Below are 26,914 nucleotides of genomic sequence, written 5' to 3' on the forward strand. Positions count from 1 at the left end.
GTTTGGCTGCGGATGCTGTCTTGCATTAGCGTTGTGTAGCGTTTGTGAAGTGTCGTTGAAGGGCTGTGTGCGTTGTGAAGGGGAGTTCCCAAAGGGTTTTCAAGTTTTAATGGGTGGTGGTGGTGGTGATGGTGACGAACCGGCTTGCCGTTGTTGGCTTCACGTATGTGGGCTGCGTCACGACTGTAGCCAGGATGAGCTGATATGGTGTGATAACAGATGAAGGAATGATGACGCCCGAAATTTAAGATTTAATGCTAACTCGTTTCCGTCTGATCCACCAATGGAACGGCCATGATTTTTTTATCATCATCAGTGCTCCCTCGTCCACCAGAAGGGTGGGAAAGCATGATGCGCAGAAAAAGGAGAAATAAAACCCTGGGCGCTGGTCGTTTTCCAGGTAGACCTTGGGAATTGACGTAATGACACCAAGATGCCCTCATGCCTAGCATAGAACCAGCAAATAGGGACCCTGTTCATTGACTCCGATGTGGAGGTACCTGCATGTAGGCAACGACGGAGTTCACCAGCAGCACATGTACCCTTCGCGGATTGTTAAGTGAATATCTGCTGCACAGTGGGTATGGGTCAAGAAAGCCATCCTTCCTTGTTGCGGGTGCTTCTTACCCGCGATGCGAGGCAACATTCCAGACAGAAGGAAACGAACCCGGTCCACCAGTCACCAAGGCATGGCTTTCCTTGCTGAGCTCTCCGTTACTGAAAGCCAAAAAATGCGCAGTTTTTTCGGATAAATCCGAGAACCCGGAACCCTACTTATTTGCTAACGCCAGAGTTATTAGTCATACTGGCTTCTTTTCTGTCTCGCCTGTCTATAGTATCGTTGGTGTCATTACCCCTGGAAGTCCTGGGAAGTAACTTCGCTTCCGTAATTAGTTACTGCGAAAGAAACTGTAACTATATATCTACTTCAGTACTGGGACTTATTTCAATGACTAATTACTTTCCTGCAGAATCTCGTGTTTTCCCCTACCATTTCGGAAGCTGCTTACGTTTCCTCTCACTACCGGTTGCCGACCGGTATTGCTGGTTCACATAACTGTTCACAATTATTTGGAAAGGAGTGGAGTTATCAGCACTATTCAGAAACAATCGCTTGTCGCCACAGTAGTCTGGGTTACATGGATGCGACAGTAACGCATCGTACCACCTGCCAGGTCATGTCAACCAATTCGCTGGAGAGGGTTGGTGCGAGGAGGTGCGATACGCGAAAACGATGCGCTTCTGTCGCATTCATGTAAACGTGGTCAATGACTGCTTTGTTTTCGAAAGCCTTGATATTGGGTCGGTAACTAAAGAATGTGAAGGGTGGAAGTGAAGCAGTTGACGCACAGTACTTGTTTATTTATGTTATCATGTGGACCTCGTGTAGCTTTCGTGTGAGACCAAAATCTTGGCGTGCATACATAGGTAGGTACATGATATAACTTTAGTTTCGCCCACTTGCGATAAGGCACCTGGAAAATGCTCCTGCCCTCCTCCTGGGTATAGTGTCTGGTATTCTGCGGCAGTCTCGCCCTCGTTCAGTGTGGGTAAGGACATTTTTGCAACATTCTGCGGCAAACTTGCGCACACATGTTGTACCTGGGTTTTTGTCCAGGTGCTGTCACTTTTGTTCTTTCAGATTTAGCACCTCATAGCCGTGCGCCACAATTTCCACAAGGTTGATATGCAAACCGTAAATAAACATTCCATAATTCAGAGCGAAAATTGATAGGATAGAAGGGAATCCATGCACATAAGCTTTACAAAGGTATTATGTACTGCCGGACTGATGTGTGGACTTCACAAAATTGAACTACAGTACGACGCTAACACTTTTTGTTCCCGAACATAGCGGAAAGTAACAGTTCTGAGGCTGCAACTCACAACAGACGAAAACACTATCATAATTCAATTGTTCCCGAACGTAGCGATCGTTTTCCTCTCCCATGCACCTAGCTCCACGCTCCCCTACCAAACTGAACGCAAAGAGAAGTCCAGAGCAAAAAAAAATGTGATATCAGAAGTTAGCATTAAGCGCCGTTTCCGGTCTATATTTGACTTCCAGGTATCCACTTTCGATCTAAACCCGACTTCCGGTTGTCCACTTCCGGTCTGACCTGACTTCCGGTTCGACACTTTTCAATTAGTATATGTAAGTCCACTTAATTAACCTTTAATTAGCCTCAATTACTTTCAACTACCCTTTAATTACCGAAGGTAATCTGCGATTACCTTCGGTAATCTTTACTTTCAATTAATTTTTGTCTTACTTACATATCTTAAAGAGATTACCTTTAAATTCAACTTTCTTGTTTTAATTACCTTTAATTACTCTTACTCCTTACTCTTAATTACCTTAAACTACTTCAATTTCATCATTTGCCTTCACTTACATTTATCCCTCATCCCCCTTTAGATCTCCACTTATACCTCTGTCTCGGAGAGGCTTCACCATCTCAGACACACGCACATACACCCACACATACATACAGCTTTTTCCACTTTGACACTCCTAATGCAAACGCATTAATAAATTTTCGCTGTGCTTCTGTGACGCGAAAGAAAAATAAGGTTCAATTGACAACACCAAAGCACAGAAGAAGTGGTGGTTGCTGCCTCCCATCCCGTCGCTTATGGTCACAGTTGTCTCGCGAGCTAAGACCCCGAAATATGCACTAGTATACTTGCACGCACGCAGATAGTCCAGTACACGTCACACACATTTTGCTACGCAGTTGCAGAACATAATGCGCATTTGGTCGTAAAGTGGATGCAAGACCTTGAACTCCTGTAACCTGTACCACATTATGTAATCCGCGTCGTAACGCTGAGTGACTGTATCGCAGATATGGTGGAACGAGATTTTGCTGGAGTGATACCGCACGTGACATGCGTTTGCGGTCACTCGACCACACGAAGTAAAAGGTTGGTGGCGTATAGCCGATGTTTTGCACTACTTCACAGACCTCTTGAACTACATGATACAGTTTGTGCTCGTGATGAACGTCGCGTCATAGTTGAGGAGGCCGTTGGTCAAACCTGTCCGTCATCGGTCATCTCTAGAGTACGCTTTCCAAACGTACTTTCGATTTCTTCCAGGGTCTTGCCTTTTGTTTCGGGAAGGAACTTCCCGATCAGCACGAAACCAACCGCCATGATGACCGCGTAAAACCAGTACAAGCCGTCGTGTCCCAACAGGGCAATGGCGTCGTGGTATTTCGCCGTGACAAGCGCGATGCAGAGGAAGTTGAAGGACACCGCGGCACCCGTTGCGAAACCCTTAATTCGAAGTGGTAGCATCTCTGCCAGGAGCACCCAAGGCAGTGAGCCGACACCGAATGCGTAACCAACCACGAAGACGCACATTAAAGCTAACGGTACCCAACCGTAGTCGACTGCGAACCCGGCACTCGCGTTCTTCTTGAGGTGGTAGAACGCACCGAAGAGGCTAAGGGTAACACAACAAACGGCTAGGCTTAAGAGCAACATCTTCCTTCTTCCACACTTGTCTACCGTGAAAACCGTAGCTGCAACCGACAGCACTTGCACCGTACCCATAATAATTGCACTATCAGCAGCGTCCATGGTTGAACTGGCATCCTTAAACATGTCTTGAGCATAAAAGAACACTATACCCACACCAGAAAAACGCTGCAGAAACATTGCGAGTAGTGTGCACAGGAAAGGTTTCAGAATGTGCGGTTGCCGCAGCTCTGAGAGAGGAGACTTCGAATACCAGTCTATGGTCCTTGAGATTTGTACCAGTTCTTCCTCTGCGCTGTCGGGGTAACGGTAGTAATTGAGCGCGTTCCTTGCGTCTTCGTGGCGAGATACTTGTAGAAGCCAGCGTGGAGAGTCAGCCATCCAAGGTAGTATTACTGCAGTGAGTGTTGGGGGAATCATGCATACTGTGGCGAGCCAAGTGTACTCTAACCATTTGCCTAACACATAGCTGAGGAGTATTCCAGTCGCCACTGTAAGTGGGTATGTTTGGTTGAGTGCCCCTCGGATGCTCGGTGGGCTGATTTCGGAGATGAAGACGGGGACAGCTACTGACGTCATACCGGATGAGAATCCGGAGAGCAGGCGACCAACAAACATGAGTTCTGGTACTGGCAGAGCCTGGATGCTGAGGTAACCTGATATGTAGCCCAAGGTGCACAGCAGGACGGTGTTCTTTCGACCGAGTGCGTGTAACAGTTGTCCTGACAGGGAGAGCAAAAATACTGTATTTATAGAAGGTACCTATCGACATTCCATATACTCTGTAACCCAACCGGATCTCACCAGCTCCGTAACTCTCTATACCCTGTAACTTAGACCGGATTTCACCAGCTATGGGACTAACACTTGAACCGACATTAGATATCTACAAAAAGCTCCGTTTCACCAACTGTGAGTGAAACCCCACGTCCAAGTTGATATAGGCCATTCTAGATCGCTCGCTGTTGGTCGGTTAACCGCCCGAGCGTTAACTATGCGGCGTTGTTACTGCAGCTCAAGAGAACTACAACTACTTCACTTGCGAATAACACTTCATGAGCAAAAATCATGCTAGAAATCATACGTAACTGATGAATGTTGTGTACGGGGACATGTTCTGGGTTTTACAAATAAGGAATATGAGTTACCAATCTGGTAGCGTAAACTCCACGCAGCGTTGCTTCTTTTATTCACTGATTAGTCATACATCACACAATTCTTTGTGGACACTATGGAGGCAACATACACCTCCTGCTACTGAAAGAGTTGCTAACAAGCTAGCGAGCTGGTGAGTTGAATTCATAACAGTAGAACACCGAGACTTGAAACGTTGAAAAGCTCCAACAGAAGCTCTGTCGAAGACACTGATACTCCTCACATGTCAAAAAGACAAAGCAAAGACAAGCACGAAGGGGTCTGGGTGGCTGCGTAGTAAGTGTGCCTGCTTAGTGATCGCACATTTGCTCGTGACTGGACCCGTTGAACTCATGGTTGAACTATGGACTGACTAGGCTTGCAACTCGGAAGCGTAATGCAGATTGAAACGGGTAGGCTGTCCTTCGTGGTTCCAGTGTCTTGATATCCTGGTGGACAGCACACAACTCTCAAGTTTCGAAAGCACATAAAAAAAGAAATGAAGAAAAAAAAAAAAGATTCGCCGCTGTGGCGATTCTTATGATCAGGGTTGTCCTACATATTTCCTCACAACAGAATAACAATAATAATAATTCGGGGTTTTACGTTGCGAGACAACTGTTATCATGAGCGACGCCACAGTGGTCGGGTCTGTGGATTAATTTTGTCCACCTGAGGGTTCTTTAACGTTCGCCGAAATCTCGACACACGGCACACCACATTTACCCAAGCAAGCAATGGCGGATGGCCGACGGTTGGCAAATGGTCGTATGACAGTTGGCCAACGACTCTTTTTGCCATCCAACGTTGGCGCAACGTTGCATAGTGATAGGCAGAGCGAGGATTGGAAAGCCGTCGGCCAGGGTACAGATCCGTATCAAGAAACGAGCTCGTTAGCCAAGCACTTGCCAAAGCTTAGGCCAATATCGCCTGGGGGAGAGGGTAACGTAAAATGGTGTAGAGCTACATAAGTTCGACTTTCGATGGACCAAAGGAATTACTCAAAACTGAAGTAGTAAGAAACAGAAGCGTTATATACCTTCATGACGAGTTAATACGACAAGCAATTCATCATTTCAGTGTAGTTTGAGTACGTGCTAAATTAAACTTAGACAGCTCACCCTTCATTCTGACACACACGCGAACAGGACTCTGGAATTTGCGGAAGCTCGCGAGACAACTATGTATAGTATCTGTTTTTGCTGGCACGCGGACTGACGTATCTGTCGCGTAGTTACGGCTGTATGTGTGTTAGTGTTTACCTCTACTACTTGTATGTGTCTATCGGGTATGCTCGGCCCAGGTGTACGCTGGGTAATAAAACCATGTTAACACATGCCCTTGTGCGTTTGGTCGTATTGTGATCTCGGGCATCTTACGAGCTTTTTTTATTCTTTTAAACAGCTCTCTATTTTTTCTTTTTTGCATTTTGAAACGTCGTGCTCACTTGTCGTTGTGGGAGATACGAGAAAAACAAACAAATAATTATATATCGTTACCTTACGCCGCGCGACAATTGAGTATGACAATGAGCGACGCCGCAGGAATGTTTTGGTCTGTATCTTGGCACAAGTTTGGCACAACGTAGGCTGGCCAATGCTTGGAAAATCATTGGTCAGGGTACAGATCCGTATCAAGAAACAAGCTTGTTGGCCGATGACGTACCAAGCAAAGCCATGTAGGTCAGCCTAACTATTGCTAAGCTTGGCTCAACCTTTCTTTGTTGCTCGGGTAACGTCCCTCGCGGAAGACGGCGTGTCTGAGCAACTTGTACCCTTCCACCAAGTTGCCACTGTCCTCGACCGGCTTTGGAACCGCGATTTTGGGATGGGCAGGCGGACATGCTACCCACTGAGCCACCGAGGGCGGCCTCACAACAGAAGCAACGGTGACTAAAGACGCTGCAGTCAGGTTGGTGCCCCATAGTTTCTAATAGCAGCAGCAGAGTCTGTTCTGTATGACTTGCAGTTGCCTCCTCCCGCTGTAAGGCGTCGCGCGTCGCGAGTTTGTGATCGTTCATGTGCAGCAGTTGGCCCAGCAGTTGCCCATGACTTCCTCTGGCTCCCTGCTAAGATTTCGAAGTATAGCGCGCGAAACGGGCCGACAGTATGGCAGTGCGGAACGTGCGAGGTATTTTGAACAGATGATGTCCAGACGGTCGCCAACACTGCACCCGAAGGTTCGTAGCTAGCACTGTAGCCAGTCTGTTTTTGGAATTTTAGAGCTATGCGTAGTTCAGTTGTACACAAACTTCTCCGTGTGCTACGCATTAGTAGTCATGACTGGAACGTGAGGGTGCTGTATTGTCCCGCTTTTCTTGCTGACATCCAACGCTTGTGCTTATCCTAACCACCGAGCACCGAAAGGACTATCATCGTAACAATACCTGCGGCTGGTGCACCGAGTACGGCTCCAATGTTGTGTAAACTGCCGAACCAGTCACTCTGAACATCGCTGAATGGAATCCGTTTCCGTATGTCAGGTAGAGCAGGTGAAGAATAGCTGAATGACATGCCAAAAGTCACGGAATTGAGGACTGCTGCACCAACGGCTACGTAGAGCCGTCGTCTGCAATGACCACCTCCTTGCTGGTGTAACAAGACATCTCTGTCTCCTGGAGGTGCCATCGGCGTCGACGCTGTTGGGTACCTAAAAATTTGTGAACATGAAGTACAACTTGTGCGAACTAAAGCACTATGCTAGTTTCGTTTTTGTAGTCGGCTACGGATCAAGAGAGATTCGTGATCTTACAATGCGAGCAGGAGAATGGCGTCGGAGGAACCCCGTGTTAGGGCGGTGTCCCACTTGTTTGGAGCAGAGACGCTTTCTCGTAACACTTTCAATGGTCCTAGACTGAGGAAGTGAGTGTTGCAAGTAAAATTGCTTCTCTAAACTTGGACAGCAATATCTGAAAGACAAAAGGGAAGAAAATAGAGGAGGCGATAACTCCTGAACGTGATTATCGTTTTCATCGAAACATTACGGAGTTGCAATATGTTTTCGCTTTTTCCGTGATACAATACATTCTACAGCGATAGTTTCCTATTTTATTCCCCCTTGCGTTACTGCTGGGTACCATTTTCACTTCAAAGCACACACTTTTAAATGTACTCATTTCAAAGTGCCACTATACGGACTAAATCTTATGCCTTCAGAGTTATGTGTCGAAGTTACGTCATTGCAATTCTCGAGTGACGGACTGCATGCTCCCATGATATTTTCCTCTGCAGTTTTCTCTCTAGTTTTGAAAAGTATGACGTCATTGGGTTCCCAATCCGCCAATGCCTCTGGCGACATTGCTCCCCAGACTGATTTCCGTGTTCGTCTCCTCGCCACAGCTGCTGGGCGTCCTCCAACGTGAGGAGAGGCGTGCTGCTGCTGGGAGAGAGACGCCAGAGTACAAGGTGACGCCCGCTGCTCTCATTGAATCCGAAACTACGAAGCTTTTGAAGGGCCTTTAGAAAATTAGTGGAGGCGTGTAATGTTCACTGGCGGCATTTTCTTCTTGTTTTGCAACTGCTTTGAGCGAGGTTGATTTTTTTGCGAAACGAAATAAACGTCTCCCTCTCACTCTTTTTTTAGTCTATAGTGGCAAAGTAAGGGCCGGGTCCCATAGCTTTATGCGAGCAGCAGCAGCAAAGCAGCAGCGGTGCGGCAGCAGCAACATGGCAGCAGAGCAGCTTTCTGCTGCCGCTGCTCTGCTGCTGGAGGCGTCCCATAGCTCCGTTTTGAATTAGCGGCGGCAGCGGCTTAGGAAACACAAAGCGTGTTGGCAACTGTGGCATTGTTTACATTTCGCACATTCCGAAGGCGTACGCAGCGGCTAAGCCTTTTAGTGCACACACCTAGGAACGCAATCCTACGTGAAAGGCGTTTGTGTGAGAGATATATTGTGGATTTGGAGCTCATAAGTGAACTTTGAGATGAGTGTGGTGGTGGTCTGAGCCTCGTATTACCTGATTGACTCTTCGTTGATGTGTAGTCAGTTTCATGCCATTCAACGTAGGTTCGTCCTACTGCTGTGCAGAACCGTCCTTGCTGTGTTGTGTGGAGATTCTTCTACGGGATTTGGTCGTATAAATATTGCCTCGTTAATATAGTATTCGATATTTTGACTTACGGTGACTGTCAAATGCCCACGTTGCTATTAGTGAAATAAAATTGTCTAACGAAAACAAAGGCCGCTTCTGCTAGTATTCACTGCTTTCTGCCTGTTTTCACAAGGAATGGGTTCATTACCTATCTCTGTCGAACCTTTTTTTGTTGTCTGAACGTTGTCTATCTCCATCTAACCCTTTTCAAGGGTCAGTTTCATTTACAACCGCCTAGCAAGGTCTTGGAATACCGACCACAAGAAATTTGTTCGGTTTGGTTTTCACACGGCATGAACGTGAAAGTAATTTGCTTGTATGTTATCAGGTCACGGGTTTGGAGTACTTTCCAGAAAACAAGCGAACATGTAGCTACAACTGGTACACAACATATGTATCACGTAGGTTCGGTCGAACACTTTATTGAATTTATGAACTGAATTATGTCCTGAATGCGCACTTCACGCAGTCCCGATGATTGAACACTCGCTCCAAACTACTGGCAATCACAAGCGTATCCAGATCTTCAGAATCAAATCACGGAACAAAAGGAAACAAACCTTCTGCCGTCACTCACCGCCCTGCTAACCCTAAACACCGTCGAACGAAAACAATACCAACCAGCCTCCTGATTGGCTTTCGAGACCGGCTGCTCAGGCTGCAGAGCAACAGGGCAGCACAGCAACCAAAAATTCGGATACGAGAGCAGCAGGGAATTTCTGCAGCTCGGCAGCTCTGCTGCTCTCGCCCAGTGCTATGGGACCGCTCGTGTCGCTGCAGCTCTGCTGCTCCGCTGCTGTTGCTCTGCTGCTGCTGCTGAAATCGAGGCTATGGGACCCCGCCTTAAGATGCAAGATATACAAGTAACAACTAACAAGATATTCAGAAAGTATATTAAAAGCAGTCTAAGACTGCGAAAAAAAGTTCTGTTTTTGACCATGGTGGAATATCTGATCGCTGCATAATGTTTTCAAGGGGAAAATACGACGGTAAGCCCCATGCATGGCACACACAGCAACCGTGTGATTCTTTCGGGCGCAAAAAGCTCGCTCATTCTTTTTGTAAATGACACGTCAGAAGTGACGGGGGCACGCGTCACGACGTGACGGAGGACGTGCGTCCACTCCAAGGGCTCGCCAGTGACACAGATTGGTGTGTGTCGGCCCCGGGGCGCATTTCCCGTGCATTCTTCTGCCGTGATACCTACACCCATCGCAGACGGTTGATTGCACTAAACGGGCGTCCGAAAAGTGGTTGCAGTATCCGGGTTCCAGCAATGGCCTTGATTTCCTTAGACAGGTGACACAGTGGGAAGTACGGGTGTTGTTTGGCGTTGCCGCAGCGCTAACTCGACACTATATATATTGACACTCCAGCCCTATGAGCAGACTGTTTTTCGGTTTGCATGAACGCACACTAGAACAGACGCATCATGTTTCATCGCTTCGCGAAAAGCACAAACCTCGAGCCACCTTGAGCGCCGCCTCATGTGGGACGCCACAACTCTTTGTAGGTTGGAAACGTAGATAAACAATATAAAAGACACGATGACATGCTGCACATGAACATATTTTAGTTTACTTGCTTTATATTTTAGTTTACTCACCTGTTTTATGCTTTCAAGCAAAATTACACAAGGTGTGTCACAAGAATCGGGGTAAAATTTTCATCAATTCAATTTGAGTTTTTCCTTCAAAAATTGCACTGCGTACACCTATTTGCGACATGGCTTGCTCAGATCTAATATAATTTGAACGGCAAGGCCATCAGTGTTAGGCTATTTGAGTTTACGAAATTAATCTATCAATAAAAGATACGTCGGTGGTCTAATTAGCTACTTGTAAACCAAAGCCTCCAGGTCGCTAAGCCGCATAAATGGAAACCGCAGCGAATTCGCATGGTGCGCTATGAGAAATGGAAAACTGCAACTCTACGTGGATCACATACTCCAAGACTGACCGAGGTACAGCGCACACCGTCGTACCCTTGTGTCATTGCTGGCCCGCCTGGATAACCGACCATACTCCACCGAAAAGGTTCTTGGTGCTGGCCTGGAAATCCGCTCGTACCTGCCATGCACGCCCTTGCGCAATTCCTCGTCTCGACGGACCTCTAGCTTCGACACTTTGCGACGCTCTTTGTTTGCTTGTTTTTCCTGCATTGAGTTTTTCGCACTTGATGCAGGTTTTCCCACTCGCGTCCGGGCATGTGTGCCTCACAAAGTGTATGAATTTGTATCGTTTCTCTTCTCTTTTTCCCCATCTCTTTCCCTTGATTTGTTTTACATCTAATGAACCCTAAATAACGCGTCCTGGGGTAGCCAGTCCCGAGTAGTGTGGGACTAACATCTTTTTTTTTTTTTACCAATCAGTCAACCAAGTCTCCGAAGTTTCCTTTTTTACGACTTTTCACTTATCTTCCCTCCCTTTTAATGCACAGGCTAGCTTTCCACAACGCGTGTGCACCGTCCTCTTTGTGCTAATGAGAGTTCTTTGGATTCAGTGCATTACAAATTGGAGATTCATCACACTATGTGGAGCGGCAGGGTATATTGAGAGAAACTGAACACAGCGGAGAGGAGGATATCTAAGACGGAACTCCACAGGAGTGGAATGGAGTAACGTTGGGGAAATGGGTGATGCGCTGAGATTTTGCATTTTTCCATCTCTCACGGTGCTCCATGAGAGCTAGCTGCGGTTCCTGTTTTTCCTATCGAAAATCTCGGGGCCTTGGTTTACAAATTACAACCACCTACTTTGATCCGCTCACACATTCCTATTAATTAATTAGATTAACTTCGTAAACTCATTAAGGCTAGCGCTGGCTCTTCCAATTATATCGGTTCAGAATAGCCATAACATGTAATAACACACACATGCAAACTTATACATGGAACATGCATATTTACTTTCACATACAAGTGGTTTAGAGTGTCCGGCTCCTTGGTTGTATAAGCCAACGTCCCCATATTTTTCTTGCTACATCTAACCTAACGTAAAGTAACCAACTCAGAAGGAAACACTCACCTCAGTTTGCTATGAAGTCGGTAGAATGTGAGGCACTCACTACATGCCCGTTGGCATGGGCAAAGTCAGTGTTGAATGTTTTTCTGCAAAATCAGTTTATGACGGCCAGTTATATGGACCCTGTCGACAGTGCCCGATAAGAAATGCCGGATATATAGCCGACAGGCTTTACAATTGTCACTCTCTTCTAACATGTTTCGACAGGGAGAGTCCACTCGAGCGAGCGTATTTTATACTGCTTCCTCTTGTTCACTCTTGATGCGGTGTCGTGCGCAAGGCATGTATCAGGACGCCAGTCAGACTTTGAACACGCTAGCCGAAGTTTCCAACGAGATAGGACCTCGACAACATTGGAATCCCATGAAGCGGACCACTGTTTACCTGCAAGAACCGCAACGCAAGCAGCAAGGTACAGCAACGGGCTAACTATGCGCGTGCGCGCTTGAGCGCTTCGCGGTACTGGAAGCATCGGACCGCAGTCGACCTGAAGTCGCGAAGCCCTACCCGACGCGGCTGCGAAGAATTCAGCCTCTGCCCGTGCGTAGCCAGACGGATTCATAATGTGGTCCGTCCTATACCGCTCCGATCCGGACGGAAAAACACATGACGGAAAGATACTCACTGTAATGTAATGCAACATTTTTTGGAGCTCTCAAAGTGCACGTTGGTGCATGGCACAGCGTTTCAAGACGATGGGGAACTGAATAATGAGGTGAATAATTGGTTGCTCGCACGTCCCAAAAGATCACAGGGTTTCACGTTTGAGCGCATCCTTGGCACAGTTCAGGGCGAGATTGGCCATAACGGTGCCGTGATGTCACACGCAAGTTTTGTCTGGACAGTGGGGGGGGGGGGGGGGGGTCGACATGTTGCACGTGCCGCAGCGTAGGACTGCGGATAGATTCGACCACTGGGGTTCTTTTGCCGCGCGCCTAAAATCTCCGACACACGGTGCTGGAAGCAATGTTTACCTCCCCCGCATTGCCCCGGGTTAAGAGTAGCTGACCATAGACCTTACCGACCGGCAAAGTTCCCGATGGGCCGCAAGGGTTTGACTCGTTTGTGCCCGGGCCCGCCCCACACTGGGGCACGGTATGAGATTTCTTGCAGGGATATTTTTCGTCCTACTCTGTGCCAGGCTCATCCGCATTAACATCGGGGGTGACTACCCTTAATATTTACTATTGTAATCTTCTCAACAAGGTAGGAAGTTGGGCTTGTTGGTACTGCGCCACTACTTACAGAAGGCGCGGATTCAACACAGGGAGCGCTGTGGTCCATTTCCCTCCTCGCGCCACTAAACTTCCAACTACATACATACATGCTCCATTTCCCTCCGTATTGAGTTTGAGTTTGATTATAGAAAACAAAAACTACCACTATCTTACTAAAAAACTTATCTTACTATTTGGATCCGCGCTTTCTGCAAATCATGATGCGCGTACTTTTACCTACATGTGATGCACAGCGTGTTCAATTTCTATCCGGTACACACTTTTTATATAATGCTATGAGAACAGTATAGGTTTTTGTAGTTGAGTTATACGGCAAGGCGGTCATCCTCTGGAGTAGAATATGTAACTACAAAATGACTCCCAAAAGTTCATTATTTAACTCTAAAATCATATAATTTCGTAATTAATTTCGTATAATTAGGTAATGTTGGGCAAAAGCGAAGTGGTAGAATGAAAGACAATCCTCGTTGAAAGGCATTCTGTCGCTATGCAAATGAGCCGAAACCAAAACCACGCGCCACGAGAGCGCATTACCTTCGCTGAGGCTAGTGTGGGTATGGAACTGCTTGCCGTAGTCGGCCACGCTCAGGCGGGCGACGTCAGGATATCGCAGGCCCGCGACGCCCCCCGATCGTGCGTCCTGGGCCGACTTCACAGAGAACTGCGCCGACATTTGTATTCAAGCGTCTGAGGAAACCCAGATAAAACACCCACACAGCACAACGGCCGGCGGTGGCTTATCTGGACCGAGAAGCGGTTGATCTGGCCAGCAGATCAGCGTCTACTCCAATCACCTCCATCGCCCCGAAGCACGTGGCCATCTGACGTGGAACGAGCGCTGTCCGCCCTCCGCTCCCGATGGTCGCGGTATCGGTTTCGGCTGATTTGCATGGCAAAATTCGGCGATGTGGATGATGTTGATGTTGCGAAAAAAAGTAAAAGGGAGAGATTGAATTCATGTGACACAAAGAATTCGGCTACTCGATCCCATAAACAGACAACCACTCTCCAATAAAGAAAACAAAAACGAAAAAAAAAGAAGAAAAGCAGAAAGAAACGGATATTTCAATGCACGTGTACGTTTCAGGACTTTTTAACAATGTAATGCCTTTCTACGGGGATTGTCTCCCATTCCGCCATTTCGCTTTTGCCCGAGGTACGCTAAATAAAGAGGTAATTAATGAATTTTAAGTAATTAGTCTCCTTTTATTACATACTCTCTTCGAGACGATGTCCGCTTAGCCGTATACTTATCTGCATAAGCGTCATCTACTCTGCTCTTATAGCTTTTTTTTAATAAAAAATCTGTAACGGATAAAAATGAGCACCCTGTACATAGTTAGCACTAATTCACTTGCGAATGTCACTTTAATTACCCTCTCATATGCATGTGCTTAAATATACAGGCATTCGCACAAAAATCAACGTCGAAAACACGGGGCGCTCTGTGCTCTGCACACAGAGCGTTTGTCACGTTTCCCGTGCTTATGTTGAAACAAATGCTTCATCACTTAATCCAGCCCCCCGAGCGCGTTTCCCAAAAGCAATTTCTATCTCCTCCAAGGTCTTCCCTCTAGTTTCAGGAAGGAATGCCGCGACAAGTACGAAACTAAACCCCATAATAACAGCATAAAGCCAAAACAAACCATCATTCCCTAACAGTTTTGTAGCGTTGTGGTATTCCACTGTGACAAACGCAAGACAAAGAAAGTTGAAGCACACTGCAACACCCGTAGCAAATCCTTTCACCCGAAGAGGTAGCATTTCACCAAGGAGCACTCATGGCAAAGGACCGACACCGTACGAGTAACCGAACATAAATAAGCACAATGAAGCCAGTGGTAGCCAGCCGTAGTCGTTCCCAAAGCTTGGGCTCAACACTTGCTTCAGACGAAAGAATGCACCAAAGAACGCAAGGCACACACAGCAAATTGCCAATGAGAACATCAGCATCTTCCTCCTTCCGAGCTTGTCTATCGTGACACCTGCTGCGGACATGCACACAAGTTGTACGGTGCCCGTTATTATTGCACTGTCCGCAGGATCCACGGTGGAGCCCGCACTCTTGAATATGTCTTCTGCGTAGAAGAGGAGAACACCAACTCCAGAGAAGCGCTGTATGAACATGGCTAGCAGTGTGCACAAAAAAGGTTTCAGGACGTGCGACAGTCTCAGCTCTGCTACCTGACACTTGGAGCAGTCATCTATTGTACTTGAGATGGTAGTCAGTTCTTCTACCGCGTCATGTTTTCCCACATAGTAAACAAGGGCATTCCTGGCGTCCTCTGTGCGGGAAACCTGCAGAAGCCACCTTGGTGACTTTGCCACCCAAGGCAGCAGAAGTGCAGAGAGGGTAGGAGGGAGCATGCACACGGTGGCGAGCCATGTGTAGTCGAGCCATTTGCCCAAGACGTAGATGAGGAGTATTCCAAAGGCGGACGTCAGCGGGAAGGTCATGTTGATTGCGCCTCGGCTTCTCGGCGGACTGATTTCGGAGATGAAGACTGGAACGGCGACTGAGATCATTCCAGATGAGATCCCGGCGAGGAAGCGTCCCACAAACAAAAGTTCTGGATGCGGAAGCGCTTGGATGCAAAGATAGCCTGTTAGGTAACCCATGGCGGAGAAAAGGATAGTATCTCTACGGCCAAACGCCTGCATTAATCCACCTAAACCAGTAAAGGAGTTATTACCATACCAGCACAAATGTGAACAGTAGTGAGAGAACACTCAAGAGACGAGCTGCTACAGACAATTGCAATGCACAGCTACTGGGGAGGCACATATGCTACGGCTAGTCGCCCGCGTTTTTGTGAGATGTCTACGTTTTCGTATCAGACTTTCGTATGGGTATAGAATAGAAGCTGAAATAGCGTACAGACTCCGCGGGAGTGGGGAGTTTTAGTAGATCGTAAGCACTCTACGGAAACGATGCGATAAATGAAGCTCTCAAATCAAAGATCAGCAACGTGATGTCATCGACTTTCAAGGAGTAATGCGATTGGCTTATCATGTTTTCGTAACCGTTATCGTGTAAACCTTCCGATCTAAAGCTGGCTATAGTTTTACGGGGTCTGTCTCTGTCCCACAGCTGTTTTGTGCTATAGCTGACACGAATGCCCGGGCCCCGCTATAGTTGCGACATGGAACTACGTCTTTCTTTGAGGTGCGTATATTGGGTGTCATGGCTGGCAAGGCACCGTCATGAAGTTGGAAGCAATTTAAAACCCTCGTAATTTCAACCTGTTCGAGATACCGTAATGAGTGAGGTGTCGTTGTATAGATAACAGAAGTTTCATGTGATAATGATGCCTCACCGGCAATGATGCCGAGGAGGGTTTATGCTGCGCAACTGATGGCACGAATGTCGTCAGTCGCCCAGCAATCACCGCGTCTGGGGCACGTACTGTATGTCGCTGCGACACAAATAAGGTGTCAAATGATTCGTCTTGACAAGTTCTAACCGTAGGTGTATACAGGACGTTTTTTTTTTTTTTTTTTTTGCCCTTTACAGAGTTTTGATAATAAAGCTATGAGCGCAATCTAGATGCGGTTTTCACATGTGGGTTATGCGGCCAGGCGGACACCCTGTGGGGAAGAGCTTGTAACTACTGGACGACTAATTACCTAAAGATCATTAATAAATTTATTAACTAGATGATTTCGGGTAAAGGGGAGGTAACAGAATTGGAGCCAGCCAGCTATTGTTTAAATCCATCCTCTTTTTTAAATATCCTGAAACGAAAAAAAAAAATGAAACAGCAAATGAGCCGAAACTGAAACCACGCGCTTGTCGAGCGCAAAAAGAGGGAAAGGGCGTTTGCGCCGGAGGGCCACGTGTTTTGTAGCGATGGAGCTGATCGGAACAATGATCTGTTGGCCAGATAGACACCTTTCCCGACCAGATAAGCCGAAGTGATGTCGTTTCTGCTCTCGGGAAGTTCGTAGTTCTGGATTCGCCTTATTTGCATACCAAAGTTTTGGCGATGTCTCAAAGTACGTGCTCGTTTCAGTATTTTTAAGAAAGAGGGTGGATTCCAAAAAATGATTGCCTCCAATTCTGCTGTCTCGCATTTTCGCAAAAACATCTAAGTGAAAAGTTCATTAATTAATTTTAGATAATTTCTCGTCCAATAGTTACATGCTGTTGCTCACAGGAAGTCCGCCTGGCCGCGTAACCCGCCCGCAACAATGGCCCCAGTGCTGCTCTCACAGCTCTTAAAAAAAATCTGTAAATGATGCAAAAAGAAAAAAAATGTGTACACAGTGGGTGCTCCAAAAGGTCAGTCACATTATAGCGCGTGACGCGATACCTACTTGACGCACAGACTTCCGCTGCCTCAGAGTAAAGAATTTAGGGTAAGGTGGGGTAAGATGAGACAGAAATTTGCAAACGAATACGAAATTTTTATTTTTCGTGTTAAAAAAAAATAACTAGCCATAGGCACATTCTCAGGGGTCTAAAGCTTCTGACCTGTAAACGCAGAACGGACGTAGCCGGTCTAAAGTAAACACAGAACAAGGAATTAAAAAAAAAAATGCAGATTGTCTCATCTTGGCCCAACCCTCGGGGCAAGACGAGACATCGCGTTGGGCAAGATGAGGCACGCCGTGGTAATGAACTATACATACTCCTCTCACACGTACATATTAATTTTTGTAATCCAAGCAGATAAAGTAAAGCCCTTGAGCCCCACCCACATGATGTGCAATAAAACCACACAGAATCCGGTGTTATTTTGCTCCACCGTCCTTGGCAAACAAGGCACCGCCAGTCCGATGTGTCGCTGATCGCTCGCTTTTGGGTGCGCTTCTGCTTTGCTGTAAATATCCTAGGAAACAGGAAAATTTGTTGGAAAACCCTATAGGCAATATGCAAAAAAGAAATATATGAGGAACAAGCATAAAGGCATCTAATAGTTGACTTATCCGTTACTGAATTACATTAAATTGTCGCGTCTTGCCCTGTGCATATCATCGGATGCATTAATTTTTCTATTCAACACCGGATAACCAAGAGTGTCCATAGTTTGCACATATCTAGATGAATGAATAAAAAAATAGGATGTGGATTTACATTGACAGAATAAGCCTGCCAAACGCTGCTGCAAGATGACAAGAAAAAGGGCTACACAAAAATCGCGCCTTTTTGGCGGGTCTTTACATTCAAGGCAGAAGAGTAACCGATTTTTTTTTTCTTCAACGCATACACGAATCCGGACAATTCTCACGGGCAATAAAGCTGACATGCAGAGCCACCTATGAGTAAAGTTTCAAGCCGATGGAGCAAAGCGTCTGTGAGACAGGCGGCGTCCAGCAAAAAATGTCGCGTCTTGCCACGTGTCTCATCTTGCCCCACCTTACTCTATGCCAGAGAAACCTACGAAAAAGTCGTGGTTACCACGCACTGTATAACAAAATAAATACGACCACGCAAACTTTAATCTTCATGCATTTCGTACGCGCTATACCGATGTAAACACGGCGATCTGCCGACGGTTTGTGTAGCATCCGCTTAGGGCCGCTAGCCGACATGAATTTGTTTCGGTTTCCACCTCGCAAGCACCGCTAGGCGGAAGCTGCACACAACCATTGACAGTCCGCCGAGTTTACATCGACATAGCGCATAGGAAATGCATGAAGACGAAAGTTTGCGTGTTCGTATTTATTTTGTTACGCATGCTAGGTAACCACGATATTTTCATACGTTTCTTGGCACAAATTGTTCAACCAGTTCCTGTGGCATAGTGGTTAGGGTGGCCGCTTTCCACGTCGAGACTGGGAGGTGACACGGGTTCGAATCCTGTCGCCGGCTGTGCTGTCTGAGGTTTTCCCTGGGTTTTCCGAAGACTTTCCAGACGAATGTCGGCACAGTTCCCCCTGAAGTCGGCCCAGGACGCATACTAACTCCTCTGTCCCCCACTCCTTCCTGCTGTCCTCTCTCCATCTGTCCACGTCTATACGCCGCTCATAGCCACAGTTGCTTCGCGGCACTAACACGGAACAAGAAAAAACAAATTGTTCACTGTGCGGTAGCGGAAGTCTGTCTGTCAAGTAGGTATAGCGTCATGCGCGAAAATGTGACTGACCTTTTAGAGCACCCACCCTGTATAACATAAGTATTCGATTTGAAACGTATACAGGAAAGACTGCGCCGAAGTGCGAATTTTCTGACAATGTCAAGACACAGATAGGAGAGGAGAGGAGAGGAGAGAGACAAGATAGGAGAGGAAAATACAATCAAAATCAACGAAAACGTCTCCTACAGGAAAGGGCAGTCTGTACGGACTGCCCTGCTGCAGAACATTCTAGACTTGGGAGACAGACAGCAAACAAAGGGGGAGGGGGCTCTCACGCTAAGAGTGACATTACATTACCAAGGCCATCGACGTGGGGCGTTACAGCCACAAAACGAGTCAAAATGACATCACGGATAACATGTCGGTAGTTCTACGTCACACCCCAACTGATGTGACCAGAGGTGGGGAGTAATGCATTCCAAAGTAATGCATTACCGGTAATGCATTACTTTTGAGTAATGAGTAATGGTAATGAATTACATTTTGCCAGCAAGTAATGAGTAATGGTAATGCATTACATTTCGACTGAGTAATGCAGGGTAGCATTACTCATTACTTTTGTCGAATGTTCATTGAGCCACGTGAAGCTTGGGAATATCCAGGTTTTCTTCAACCCCCCTTTAACAATGAGCACAGGGCAACAAGGAAAGAGAAAGGCGCAGCCTGGGGAACTCTGCAAGGGTTCAACAGTCGGCGGCGTGTGTCACAAATGTCTACATGATGATATCACCGATTTTCTCCTGTGTGCATTTGGAGTAAAGGCTAGTCAGTGAAATATAAACATAGCCTCTATGAAGGTATCACGTAACATTTGCTGTAGTGATTCACTGTTTTGGTATAGTACCGTGTTAGTTTCTCTTGTGCTGTCAGAGGTAGTTTTTCTGCCAGTTTTTCTGTAGGCTGGGCATCATCCGCCGGCTCCATAATGCTAGAAAAGGCATCTGCAATAAATCTTATCTATAGTTTTTCCTATCAGACTTGCTTCTGCGGGGATTTACTGGCACCAATTTGGGGATACTCGGGTGGCTATTGCCTATAGCAAAAAAAGCAAGGGAAAAACTTATGCATAGCATCTTTGAGGCTTATACCCTAAAACGTAAATGTAATGCCACAGTAATGCCATTACTTTGTTAAAGTAATGACATTACTAATGCATTACTAATATTCAAAAAGTAATGAGTAATGTAATGCATTAGTTTGTTATGCAAGTAATGAGTAATGGTAATGCATTACAAAATAAAAGTAATTTCCCCACCTCTGGATGTGACCCCGAGCACAGCCATCGCCATTACCTTTTCTACATCGAAACCCAAGCACGCTGGCGGAGTGACAAAACCACATCGTTAACAGCATGCGGAAGAAAACTGCGTCACTTCTCAGAGCTCCTCAGATTCCTAGCGAAATGGTATTTCAGCGTACAAGCATTGTTGGCAGTGCTCACGAGTCACGATCACAGACGGCTCTATACCGGCGTATTTTCGGCCAGTATTCATCTTCCCCAGTTTTGATCACGAGATTCAAGGGTACAACGCTGCATAAAGCATGCATTCGTCTTACAGCTCCTTCTGAAGACCCTTCACGAAATAGTTGAGCTCGTCTTCCAGCACGGACGCGGGAATAACGTACCTGCAGCTGGAGCACCCATGGCAGCTCCAACGTTATGTAGGCTACCGAACCAGTCACCTTGAATGTCGCTGAATGCAATACGTTTCCGGATGTCGGGTAGAGCAGGTGAAGTGTAACCGATGGACATGCCAAACGTAACGGAATTGAGAACTGCCGCACCCACTGCAACGTAAAGATGTCCTCTCCAATGACCCCGTACTTGCTGATGTAGCAAAGATTCTTCGTCTTCTTGAGTCGACATCAGCCTGGGCATTGTTGAAAACGCAAGGCCTCATCTTTCCGCAGGAAATTCACAGGCGGCGTTGGAAATCATAGCACCAGTACAACTGACGGCCTTAAAGGAGGGCATTAAAGGGGTTGGTGTCCGTGGGTCTCACAGGCAACTGCAACCAGGTATACTCTCTCTGAATGCTCATTAGTTCGAATACACTCGCACTTCAACGCAAAAAGATGTACAATTACGCACTACTTTATGATGTGCGCAACAATGAGGTTCGTGGAACGAAGAGTTTCACGTCAAAATGACGAATGAATACACTCAGAATGACGGAATATCCAATCTGCCAATGAAAGTGACATATGAATTTTTAACAAGAATTGTTCCACTTGAAACCGCATTTTTGTCAAGAACAGCTTTGTAGAACATGCAATACAAGAGATGGACTTTACTGTCACACATCAGCGCTGTTATAACGGTCCCAACACTGCGCTGGCTTCTTGCGCGCCCACATCTGCGATCTGATCTATACTGCTCCGTTCGCAGTTGGTAGCAGCTAAATATGTGCGCCGCCACGCCGTCACCGCCGGTAATTTTCGGTACGCCGACGCCGTTTCAAACCCGCCGTGTCGAGGTCCTCTTCGCACCTGTTTTCGGACGCGAAAACGCGCATTGCAGCCCTCTCGCGAAGTCGGATTTGCTCTTGTCTGCTTGTAACGACACGGAAATTATTCAAATTTAAAGGCACGACGTAAATACATCTCGCTCATGCCCGTATTCGCCGATTTACTGATCGCGATTGTGGTAGGTCGCGGTGAAATCTTATCTTACACATCTACAGAGAAACGTGGTATCAGTGGTATCACCCCTCACCTTTCTTGCAACGTCAGAAACAGTCTGGAGCAAGATTCTCTGCGTGGTTAGTTGCCTGCCAAACAAGACAGTGGTTTCTCGCTCAGAGGTTTACGACGGACAAATCAGAGCAAATCCCTGTCGACAGTATACTTGAATTACCTGATAAGCGAACCTTCCGAAGCGACCTGCGTTATGACACCATTACCTGCAACGGCACATAGTGGTGCTCTAAAAAGCCTATGCGAACTGTTACAACAGTAGGAAACATTTCTCACTGTGAGGGTAAGCAATTATTAACGTGTGAAGTGGGCTGTGATTCGCAACCTTCCTAACAACAACATCTCGTTGACGACTTTTAGAAGCGGTAGGTATTTCACAGGCTATGGCAATGTTTAGGTGATTTTGATGGTGGTGGTGGTGGTGATGTTGAAAGGGCTTGCCGTTGTCGGTCTCACGTATGTGGGCAACGTCATGACTGACGCCCTGAGGAAATGTGCGTCCTGGGCCGACTTCTAGGGGAACTGTGCCTCAGACGCTTTCAGGTGATTTTGATAATTTCCTGTACTGTACCACCAGCAACACCAATGCGACCTCACGCTTTTCTGAGGCACAGTATTCACTTGCTTTTGAGTCGTTTTTTTTCCTCTTTGTGCGACTCGTGCGACACGGACGTGTATTCAACTGCTCCGCTAGCTCCTTCCGCTAGTATATCTATAGTGAATTTTACGGACCCTGCCGTATGGCACCGATAAGTTAAGACCGCCTTCCCGCCGCTGTCCGGTGGATCGCCGCCCAGAGAATTGTGAGTCTGAGGCCCCACTGCATTATGATGTTCAGGCCCCGGCCGACTAGTTGTCACTTAGGGAGATCGTGGACCCGATTGTCATGAATGGGGCGACAATGAAGGGAATCCCTTTACTCTTGTGACCTACAAGAAGAACCACTCAGAGGTCATACCGGTTGTCTTCATTCCCAAGCAGCCTAGGGTTTCCTTCTGGCTTGTCAATCCAAATGCCGTTGCCCGAGATATCTGTGCCGCCGCTCAGGAGCCTATTGAAAGCACCGTTTCAACACGGATGGCAGCATGTGCGTCGTCATGTCGTCTGAGGGCGCCGTTGAGAACCTGGCAGACAGTCGCGGGCATTGATGTGCTGTTACACATTGCGAAGTCTTACTTTTCTAACATGGGGAAGATCAGCGGTGTTCCCCTGCCATATACGGACGAATAAATTGCGTCTTTCCTGGAAAACTCGGGAGTGGTGTCAGCACGGCGGCAAGTCCGGCATGTTTCCAGAGAAGCCGGTCAGGATGTGTATATCTCCCTCAAATCAGTTATCCTCACCTTCAGGTCCAACGTAAAGCTCCCGAATACTGTTTCGTTGGGTTTTTCGCAGTATACGGTGCGTGAACACATTGGGGCTCCCGTTCAATGCTTTAACTGTCAACGTTTTGGCTGCCGGGACTCAACAAGATGCAAGATATGCGCCGCTCCACGCACGGCACACAGAGTGCACCGTGAAGCGGCAGCCTCGATGTGCGAACTGCGGGCGTCCTCACGCGGCCTCTGATTCGCACTGTATCCGAAAGGAGATGGCCACTCAACGGCATCAAGCAGCGGTTCTGCCCAGTGACTATGGCTCGGAGAGGAATGTCCAAGGGAGAGCCCGCCCTGTGACTACTACCCCTGCTTTGCGACACAAGCGGCGGGCTAAGGTAGTATCCTCCTCTTCGGTAAAACACCCTTGTGTGGTGCCTCACATATCTAACGGCTACGACGCAGTACCACTAGTCACTGGCACCACGGCTCACGCCAGTACACTAGTCTCTGCTCCACCAAGGGTTTCTTACGCGGATGTCGCCCGTCATCGGAGTAGGCTCCCTCATCGACGGCCGACGGCGTCCAACCAGTGGCGATATACACACACCCTTACTAAGGGCAGGGATGATACGATCAATGCAATGTTGCCGTTGATTTTTCTGGCATTGAAGGCTCGTCGCCGTCTTCCCGGGAGCGGCTCAACTGGCTGAAGTCAAAGCTCTTCTGACAGCGGATGATCTTTACTGATGATGAACTTTACTGTTTACAAACAAGGTGCGCCATCTGCGCATGCGCGGGGTTGGTGTGGGCAAAACACACTGAATGCAGCCGTGCGAATGCTTTCCGCAAGTGCGACATCAGCTGTGTTGCACGGCTACACCGCTTTCGAATGTCTCCTTGCACAATACCCAAAATAACTTAGAGCTCTGAAGAAATAAGACAATGGACCTTTTCCGACAACGCGTATGCGCATGCCCAGCACCTGTGTCCGCCATCTTTGAGCGGAAAACATCGCTATGGACTCACCTGCTTGCGACTGTCATGTTCATTGTGGGGATATAATCGGTTTCAAGGTTACGCGGGCGTTTCAGGTCTGGTAATGAGTACAATGCGCTTTCACTCTTTCCGCATTCTTCTTCCAATCTTCTCTTGCTTATACTTTCACACGCAACGTGCCAGTCCGAAAAGTGTCACCATTATTGGGGGGAAAGACACGACGGTCGACATTCCGTCGCCAGGGGCGACGCGAATATGGGAATGGTCCATTGTTGCTACAAGACCAAGTTGTTTATGAACGGTATGCAACATGACGATCCCTTTGCGCTGCACATCGACAACTGGACAGCCCAGTCACAAAACATGCTGCCGATCACAATCGCATTGTAGTTAGCCAGTTCACTGCTGATACTGTGCAAGCGTACGAGTCACTGGAAGCACACAGTTACTTCACCTCCAAAGCAGCACAATGTACTGAAAGTCGAGTGCAATAGGGGTGGACGGGTAGGTGGAAGACCTTGAACGAACTGGTGAAACTAAGGAACATCGATAAGACACATACCGTCCACCCCTATTGCACTCGACTTTCGGTACATTGTGCTGCTTGGGCTTAGGCGAGCTGCTTGATCGGGACGTTTCTGAAAACAGCGCTAATTTGCTACCGTGCACCGATTCATGTTATCGTCGTTTATTTGTACATGGGTATCGTGAGGGAATCTCACAGAGGCGATGTCAGGGGATCTTTCTGTCTAACTGATCAAAACAATCCACACACAAAAACGATTCACAATCAAGCGATTTCTTCGTTCTATGTTGCGCGGAAATTGATTAAAAGCGATTTCGCCACCCTTTCCCCATCGAGTTGTGTACCCGAAGGATACACCTTTGCGGCATGCCTGCTTTGCATAAAAACGATCACTCCAAACACTCCAATTGATTGCTGTTTTGCCCACAGCAAGCAGACGATCGACTGACTGCAGCGCCGCCGCAAGCCGTGACGTCACGTGCGCAAAGTGGTCTATATAATTCGGCTATCATACTGCAGTGCAACGCAAGAGGTCTGCGTAACAAGATGACCGATTTGAAGGCGTTTCTTCTGCAGTTCCAGACATACCTGGGTAGTAATGTCATTACTGTAATGAATTACTTTTCCTGGTAATTTGTAATGTAATGCATTACATTTTACATTATGTAATTTGTAATGTAATTTAGTTACATTTCGGCAGTAATTTTAATGACATTCCTCATTACTTTTTACAAAACAATCGAGTGTGTGTTCTGTATTTGCACTTGGCAGAGAGTTGGGGACTGGCGAGTTAAAAGAATTCCAACGTCCACTATGAACGGTGACGCACTCAATCGGCACGGGGAATGTCAGTTCCGGGTTCCATACGACGAGCCAGTTGCCTTAGAGCACCCACAAACAAACGTTCTGCAGGTCAACGGTTTGTAGCCTTGGAGAATCATTGTTTGCGGGCCCCATCCTCCAGACAATCTTCCCGTTGTCGTGATACTTTGTGTCACCTTCGTCTTTACATTGTGGAACGATACGTTATACGTGGCACACTAGCCTGACATGTAGAAGAGACAAATAGAAGAGTACAATAGACCGTTTACAGCAGCAAGTTGCTTCGGGCGCTCATAGATGGCGCCACAGTAGCCACGCCATTGCTTGCCTTCTGCGAGTGCCTTTGCCTATGTGAGTGCTTCCGACCTTTTTTGCCGCTGTGCTACAGTTCTGTGCAAAATCTGGAAAAGCAGAGGGAAGACCTGTTCCGTGACTGAGTGTAGAAACTGTGACAGAGATCTGATCGTGTGGGACGAAGCTGTTTGTTAATTCAGGAGTCGTCGCTATACAAAGACTGCCCGTGTTCGAGGCATTTTGCAATGCACGGGTTTCCACAAAGAGAGAAAAACATGCTGATTTGACAACGGTAGGTGTCGAATCTTCAGAGGAAGGATTTCAAGTCAGCGAGGGTAAGCAATGCAGCCCTCAAATTGGCGCAGCATTTCTGTGTGAGCCCCAAACTCTGCTGTAGGCGTTGGCTGCTGCTTGTGAGAATAAACTTCCCCAATAGTAGCAGGGGTCACGTTCCTCGCAGTTGAACCGTTCCATGTACATGCCTTGTCAGTGCACGAAGCACTCATGAGCCCCTTGTTTGTCGCCTCTACAACCTTGATGACCAGTGTACAAATATGCATGACTGCACCTGCTGCTCAAACCCGCTTTACATGTGCATGTTGCCGCCAAAGTGGGCCCGAAGCGAGTCTCTGTACTACACGTTCTGCTCACTGTGTGTGTCGACCTGATGTCGGCCTTTAAAATTCATACACCATCGTTGCACTGGCACAGTACTACACCGACATGGCCGCTGTCAAACAGCTTCCTTGCGTTTGCAAATTCTCTGTATTTAAGAGCAGGCTTTCCGTCTCCCTCTAGCTCGTTAATCATGTGGTTGTATACATCTGAAATCAACAATAAAAGGATGCTACTACATAACGACAACATAACAGCCCTTACATGCATATCTTTCTCAGGTAGTTGTAACAACAAAATTATAAAACACTGAAGCTTTCCTTTAATGGCTACAAGCTTTCATGTACCGCAACTCTTGCGATAAAAAGCAAGAAATCACGATCTTACGATATTACACTATGAACGTACCCACAACGTAACGTGTGCCCAACAAAAGAAGAGAAAAAAAAAACGCCGAAATATGTAGTGACTCGAGCATACCCAAGCAGCACGCCAATATTGGACCCATATGGGCTGCCAAGATTGCCAATATTGGCCCAATATGGGCTGCCAATATTGGACCAATATGGGGAGTGCAACCAGGCTCCATATTG

General features: G+C 47.1%; 2 protein-coding genes across 2 annotated transcripts; both read right to left on the reverse strand.

Moving 5' to 3' along the window:
• Positions 1 to 1,326: 1,326 nt before the first annotated feature.
• Positions 1,327 to 14,462, reverse strand: LOC135385798 (solute carrier family 2, facilitated glucose transporter member 8-like). The gene is made up of 4 exons (XM_064615322.1): positions 11,738 to 14,462; positions 7,372 to 7,528; positions 7,007 to 7,269; positions 1,327 to 4,208 (listed from the first exon to the last, which is right to left on the reverse strand). Exons 3-4 carry the CDS (start codon positions 7,245 to 7,247, stop codon positions 3,037 to 3,039), a joined length of 1,413 nt encoding a protein of 470 aa, XP_064471392.1. The 5' UTR covers positions 7,248 to 7,269; positions 7,372 to 7,528; positions 11,738 to 14,462; the 3' UTR covers positions 1,327 to 3,036.
• Positions 14,463 to 14,675: 213 nt separating this feature from the next.
• On the reverse strand, positions 14,676 to 21,850 carry LOC135385799 (solute carrier family 2, facilitated glucose transporter member 8-like). The gene is made up of 3 exons (XM_064615323.1): positions 21,769 to 21,850; positions 20,679 to 21,061; positions 14,676 to 15,641 (listed from the first exon to the last, which is right to left on the reverse strand). Exons 2-3 carry the CDS (start codon positions 20,929 to 20,931, stop codon positions 14,752 to 14,754), a joined length of 1,143 nt encoding a protein of 380 aa, XP_064471393.1. The 5' UTR covers positions 20,932 to 21,061; positions 21,769 to 21,850; the 3' UTR covers positions 14,676 to 14,751.
• Positions 21,851 to 26,914: the final 5,064 nt, after the last annotated feature.

The sequence above is a fragment of the Ornithodoros turicata genome, chromosome 2 (genome assembly GCF_037126465.1).
Source record: "Ornithodoros turicata isolate Travis chromosome 2, ASM3712646v1, whole genome shotgun sequence".
NCBI classification, from domain to species: domain Eukaryota; kingdom Metazoa; phylum Arthropoda; class Arachnida; order Ixodida; family Argasidae; genus Ornithodoros; species Ornithodoros turicata.

What these genes read in the sequence shown, in the direction of transcription:
- LOC135385799 (XM_064615323.1), bottom strand. Translation starts at nt 20,931, where the DNA reads ATGCCCAGGCTGATGTCGACTCAAGAAGACGAAGAATCTTTGCTACAT. An exon ending in CATGGGTGCTCCAGCTGCAG is followed by an intron (nt 15,642 to 20,678) that starts GTACGTTATTCC and finishes TTACTGGTTTAG; the next exon opens with GTGGATTAATGCAGGCGTTT.
- LOC135385798 (XM_064615322.1), bottom strand. Translation starts at nt 7,247, where the DNA reads ATGGCACCTCCAGGAGACAGAGATGTCTTGTTACACCAGCAAGGAGGT. An exon ending in ACTCGGTGCACCAGCCGCAG is followed by an intron (nt 4,209 to 7,006) that starts GTATTGTTACGA and finishes TCTCCCTGTCAG; the next exon opens with GACAACTGTTACACGCACTC.